The following is a 5,715-nucleotide window of genomic DNA, read 5'->3' on the forward strand; positions in this document are numbered from 1 at the left end:
CTTATAAGCCAAAAATAAGCCAAAAGCCATAAGTTGGTCTCCCCCAATTAACAAATTTCAGCTTATAAGCACTTTAGGTTTGACCAAAATAGTTACTATTCTATCCTTAAAATACTTCTTTTTAGAACAAAACTTTTCGTATACCCAATTCTTCAGCTGCTTATTATTAATTTCAGCACTTTTATCCAAACACGTGATTGGTTATTTTTTAAATCAGCTTAGCACTTAAAAGTGCTTTTCAGCACCTAATGCTTATCAGCTACTCTAAATCAGCTAAGCCAAACGGACTCTAAGCCAAAAGCTACCATTAGTGGCTTTTGGCTTAAAAGTCAAGCCCATCCAAAGGAGCTCTTAAGCTTAGTGGCTTCATAAATTGCTCATATTTTCCTCAGTACTTCTAGCCCACGCAAGTCGCTTTAGCTAGTACCGGCACCTGATCTCCAATTCTCTCTCTCTCTCTCTCTCTCTCTCTTAATTCACCTAATTTTTTTCTTTTAACCCAAATTCGAAGCAAATTTCGAAGGCATTGTTCTTCTTCCTCTTTAAAGGTACCTTTTTATATATCCTTTGATTCATTTTTTCCCCTTGTTGTGTGTTAAGATATTCATTATATTTGTCCTGCTTAGATCTGTTTATACCCCTTTTTAAACAAAAAATTAAAAGAAATCCCTTTTGTTCACTTTTTTTTTTGGGTTTATAGGAATTAATTTTCCCCGTAGGGGGGTTGTCTTGCAAGCTTGAGTCTTTTTACAATTTTTGGTTCTTGAATAGTGTTTAATGTCCTTTTCTAGTTAAAGGTTCAATCGGGTTACCTTTTTTTTTATTTTTTTTTATTTTTTCTAAGGTGTGAATAACTTGCTGTTTTCTTTGCAGAAATATTGTTTTTTTGCTGATTCTTGAAATTTGTTTTAGGGCTCCTCTGTTGAATATTTAGGTGTAGGGGAACCACTTTTATGGAATTTGAATGCCAAAGAGGTACTAAAATTGGTTTGAAAGATTGTTCTATAGATTGTGTAGACTACCCCTGCAAAGGAAAAGCTGATTCTAGTTTTACTGAACCTTCAAAGAACCGTAAGAATTTCGCGTTTGACTCAGAGAAACAGAAATCACTGTGGAGATTGGATGGGGAAGGTGGTAGTTTGAGTTTGAAACGCGAGGAGTCGCTCGCTGTTAAGGAGGTTCTGCTTGATTGTCGGTCTATTACTGACCTTCCTCCGGCATTGATCTCAGAAATACTTAATTGCTTAGAACCGAAGGAACTTGGCATTGTTTCTTGTGTGAATACGTCATTGTATCGTCTTGCTTCTGAGCACCATGTGTGGAAGGAGTTCTATTATGAGAGGTGGGGGCAGCCAATATTGCTGGCACCTTTGGGCGCAGAGCATGCGGATGAGAAGTCGTGGAAGGAGCTTTTCGTGGAGAGGGAATTCCGTAGTAAAACATTCATGGGACGCTATAGTATTGATACATTGCATGGTCATACTGAGGCTGTTAGAACTGTTGTTGTTTTATCTTCAAAGAAGCTTGTGTTTACTTCAGGGTATGATCAGATAGTAAGAATGTGGGACCTGGAAGAAGGTTTATCCATTGCATCATCTCGCCCTCTTGGCTGCACAATTCGTGCAGTTGCAGCTGATTCAAGGCTCTTAGTGGCAGGGGGTACAGATGGATTTATACATGGCTGGAGAGCGGAAGATGGAAATCCACATCTCTTTGATCTTCGATCACCTCAGAACCAGAACATGGAATTCAGAGTTTGGAAACATGAAGGCCCAATAACATGTCTTGCATTGGATTTAAATAAGATGTACAGTGGTTCATGGGACATGAGCATACGTGTTTGGGATCGATCTTCTTTGAAATGTTTGGAAGTTTTAATGCATAATGACTGGGTTTGGAGCCTTGCTCCCCATGATACAACAGTGGCGAGCACTGCTGGTTCAGATCTTTATGTCTGGGATACTAATAGTGGATCAAAACGTGCTATTGTCACCAATGTTCATGCTGGTAATGCTTTTTCTTTAGCGCGAAGTCACACAGGGAAGCTCCTATTCAGTGGAGGGGAAGATGGAGCTATACACATGTTCGAGATCATTGGAAATGTTAAGTTTCATGTCAGGCGTGTGGCGACATGGATTCCTCACTCTGGTGCTGTTTATTCTCTTGCTTTTGAGTTCCCTTGGCTTGTTTCAGCTTCTAGTGATGGAAAACTATCACTTATTGATGTGAGAAAGCTGTTGAGGACAAAGCAGAGTTATGTGATGGAGAAGACCTGGAAGGTTGACAATTGCATTAAAAATGTAGAGCCGCCTCAAAGAATGCTACATGGATTTGGGAGCAATCTGTTTGCTGTGGATGTTGGTCCTGATCGTATTGTGTGTGCTGGAGAAGAAGGTGTTGTTAGGATCTGGAACTTCTCAGAAGCTTTGGAGATTGAGCAGAGAGTTCGAGCATTAAGAGGGCTAAGGTTAGAGAACAGAATGAGGAGGCGTAAACTTCAGTCTGTAATGACTGGTAAAGGTAGTCGCGGTGATCAGTGCTCAGTTGCTGCGAAGAAGAATCAAATGACTGGTGATAGGAACAGCTGGCGCAACAAGCGTAGGTTGACTGGAAAGGTGAAGGTCTAGAAATTATTGTAGTTTGTCAATAATTCCTAAATATGCTTTGCTCATTTCTGTAGTTTTACCCATTTCTGATTTAAATTGAAGGAACAAGCTGTTACCTTTGACAACCTTTTCCTTATTTGGTTGATTTCGTGCGTGTCTTATGTCACTGACAAGGGTCTACCAATTTTAATTCCTGATATATTTACAATGTAAATTGTTTCTTTTCTGGTATGGTTATTAGCCTCTATTCCTGTTTTTAATTCATTCTGGCAATTAAGAAGTCACATTTTGAACAGGTAAAGTAAAAAACTTGGCAAGAGGCAATTAATAAGTCAGATATATCATCAATAATAAAAAAGAAGAAGTCAGATTTATCATCTGCGGTTGTTGCTCAACTTGATATAACTTGCCTGCAGATTCTTGTATTGCTTTAACATACAGTGAAATCTTTAGATTGTATTTTTAATCCGATGGGGAACAATGGCAGACTGGCTGTTCTATGATACTCGCCCCAGTACTGGATACAGAGGAGCATATCCATTTTCTGCACTAGGATTTTAACAAATCTATTCACCTTTTACCCTGTAAAACAGCCTGAGGTCTTATACCAGTTCATCTTCATTGCTTTTGGTGTTACTAACAGCTTTTTCAGTACCTTCTTTCATGTTAACTACTACATTGACATTCACATAATCAGAGTCTTCATCCGTTGCAATTCTCTCTGACATTTCCTCCATGGGCAAAAGAACTCGGTAACTGATGTTGCCTTGAAATGTTCTGTTAAAAGGGCTGTAGGCTGTCCTATGCCCAGCTGCTGGTAAGAAACTGAAGACCACCTTGTTTGGAAAAGACGTTTTATATATTTAGAACATTATTGGAGGTTAATTGAAGCTCTTTTTGCTGCAATATGCATTTCTACCCGATGGTTCAAACTTTAAGGCAAAATACATACTTTACCCATCGACCTTGTCCCCAAATCCCTCTTACACACCTCTTAAATACGGGAATAATATTACACACCAAAACTTTTAAAGATGTGTCAATTACACACCACTTCGATGTTTGACCACATTTGCTTAAAGATTCCTCTTACACGCGCCAATCAGCATCTGACACGTGTCAAATCGAGGAAAAAAAAAGAAAAACTGAAAAGAACCACCCCCCCCCCCCCCCCCCCTCCTCATCTTCCCAACCCATCATCTTCTCCACCTTCACCATACTACCACCAACCCTTCCACCACAAGAACATTCTTCCCTGACTATTGATTCAATTCTTTGACGATTTTGAACAAGTTTTAACAACATCCATCGCTAATCCTTATTCAAATTTCAAATTCAAGCTCAAACCCAAAGCTTGGCGAGTTGTAGTTTGGTTTATTGTAAGGCCTTGTTTGGTATTTCAGCACTTCTCTGTGGATTCACCCTTTCTTTTCCTCATATTGTGGGTTACACAGACGTGGGAAGATCCCAATCGATTTATTAATACTTTCCATTCTATTTTATATATTACTCTTTTCTTTTTAGTCCGTAAAGAAGAGATAGACATCTTTCTATATTTGCAAAACTCTTTAACTTTAAGCTTCATATTTTATGCTTAATGATAAATTGTTACAATAATAGTGATGTCATGACATATTTAATGGGGGACTATGGTGTTTAGTAACATTCCAAAAAGGGAAGAAACGTGCTGTGCTTATAAAGAAAAAGGGAAAGAAAATACAAAGTGTATGGCCTTTGTTATGGGAGAAAAACAGGCGGTTCACATAAATTTTGCTTCAAGACCCTTCGTTAAAACCTTTGTTTCATATGTCATTGCTCAATCAATTTTTAAAAAGTAATACTTGGAAATCATACACATGATAATGAAAATATTACCACAAACAAAAAAATTCAATATTTTAAAACCACTTTTAATGTTTATAGGTATAAAGCGACAATAATAGAAGAACACAATAATACCAATAAAATTACTCCATCAATATATTACAAATAGCGTTTAGACATAAATTCGGTTGAAACTTGAAAAATGAGTTTTTGAAGTTATGTTGAAATATAATTTTTGGAAGTTGAAGTTGAGTTTGGACATGTATTTTATTTGAAAAAAATTTATAGTTATGTGAGTTGGAAGGAAATTTTTAACTCAATACTGCCATAAATCAGTTTTTGAAAACTTGAAAAAATGAACAAATATTATTTTCTTTGGTTTTTTTAAAAAAAAACAAGCAGCCAAAAGATGACCATCAATTAGTGTGACTCAATTGCTACCGTCCCCCTCCTCTCTTCTCCTCCCTTCCTAAATAGTTAATCCTATCTCTCTTGTAATAGAAAAAAGAATTAACCCAAATAGCCCTACCTAATCACTTAAACTAAAAACAATCGATAAATATATATTAATTATGTGTATTTATGTATCATAGGTATATAACTGTATATAATTAATATATAATTTATGTATACCGGCCAGAAAAAATAAATATTGAAGTTTGATGCCTATTTGTGTTGAACTCCCTTTTTAAAAAAAATAAAAAATGCGAGGGGCAAAAGATAGAGTGTAACTTTTCCAAGAAAACACTGCTACTAAACTCTTAATAAGCTGTATTTCAGGAAGAAACCGGGAAAAAGAAACGAACCCAGAAATCCAAATTATTTTCCACAATGCGGTTCTTGAAAGGAAGAAGATGGGTTCTTGGATCAATTTTGTATGTGGGTTTGGTTGTAATGATGGATTTGTGCATGGGAAATGAGGAAATGATGTTATCAAATAATAGTTCGTGGTGGCCAACAGTGACGGGTATGTACATAATGGGGGATTCTTCAGTCGATTGTGGAGATAACACTCCTTTCTACCCAATTCTTCACCAAAATCTCTCTTTACACCCCTGTAATGGCTCTGATCAAACTCTCCTTCCTCAGCTTCTTGGTACTCTCTCTCTCTCTCTCTCTAGTTGCCTTTCGTTTTTCTATTTGTTGTATGTTATTTTCTGTGATCCTTTCTTGATGCTGGCGAGAAGTTTCAAGAAATGCTTGAAGTTCCAGTTTTGTTTCTTTTCTAGCTCTTCACTGTGTTTCTTCGTTTTTTCCCCTTTTATGGGTTTGGGGTGATTTGGGT

General features: G+C 37.1%; 2 protein-coding genes across 3 annotated transcripts in view; both read left to right on the forward strand.

The window, feature by feature from the left end:
• The first annotated feature begins 383 nt into the window (after positions 1–383).
• On the forward strand, positions 384–2,837 carry LOC109219155 (F-box/WD-40 repeat-containing protein At5g21040-like). Of its 2 annotated transcripts, none has more exons than XM_019383585.1 (2): positions 384–548; positions 874–2,837. In XM_019383585.1, the coding sequence occupies exon 2, from the start codon at positions 954–956 to the stop codon at positions 2,625–2,627; it is 1,674 nt and encodes a 557-aa protein (XP_019239130.1). In that variant the 5' UTR covers positions 384–548; positions 874–953; the 3' UTR covers positions 2,628–2,837. The 2 variants fall into 2 exon arrangements, with proteins under 2 accessions (XP_019239130.1, XP_019239129.1); XM_019383584.1 differs by having other exon boundaries at positions 913–2,837.
• A 2,300-nt stretch (positions 2,838–5,137) lies between these two features.
• The window catches only part of LOC109219156 (GDSL esterase/lipase 7-like), a 3,139-nt gene continuing 2,561 nt past the window's right edge, over positions 5,138–5,715 (forward strand). The window contains exon 1 of the mRNA XM_019383586.1: positions 5,138–5,526. Within this exon, the coding sequence (XP_019239131.1) occupies positions 5,262–5,526 (265 nt within the window). The 5' untranslated portion in view covers positions 5,138–5,261. The remainder of the gene's footprint in view (positions 5,527–5,715) is intronic.

This window comes from Nicotiana attenuata, unplaced genomic scaffold (assembly GCF_001879085.1).
Source record: "Nicotiana attenuata strain UT unplaced genomic scaffold, NIATTr2, whole genome shotgun sequence".
Classification (NCBI taxonomy): domain Eukaryota; kingdom Viridiplantae; phylum Streptophyta; class Magnoliopsida; order Solanales; family Solanaceae; genus Nicotiana; species Nicotiana attenuata.

What these genes read in the sequence shown, in the direction of transcription:
- LOC109219155 (XM_019383585.1), top strand. Translation starts at nt 954, where the DNA reads ATGGAATTTGAATGCCAAAGAGGTACTAAAATTGGTTTGAAAGATTGT.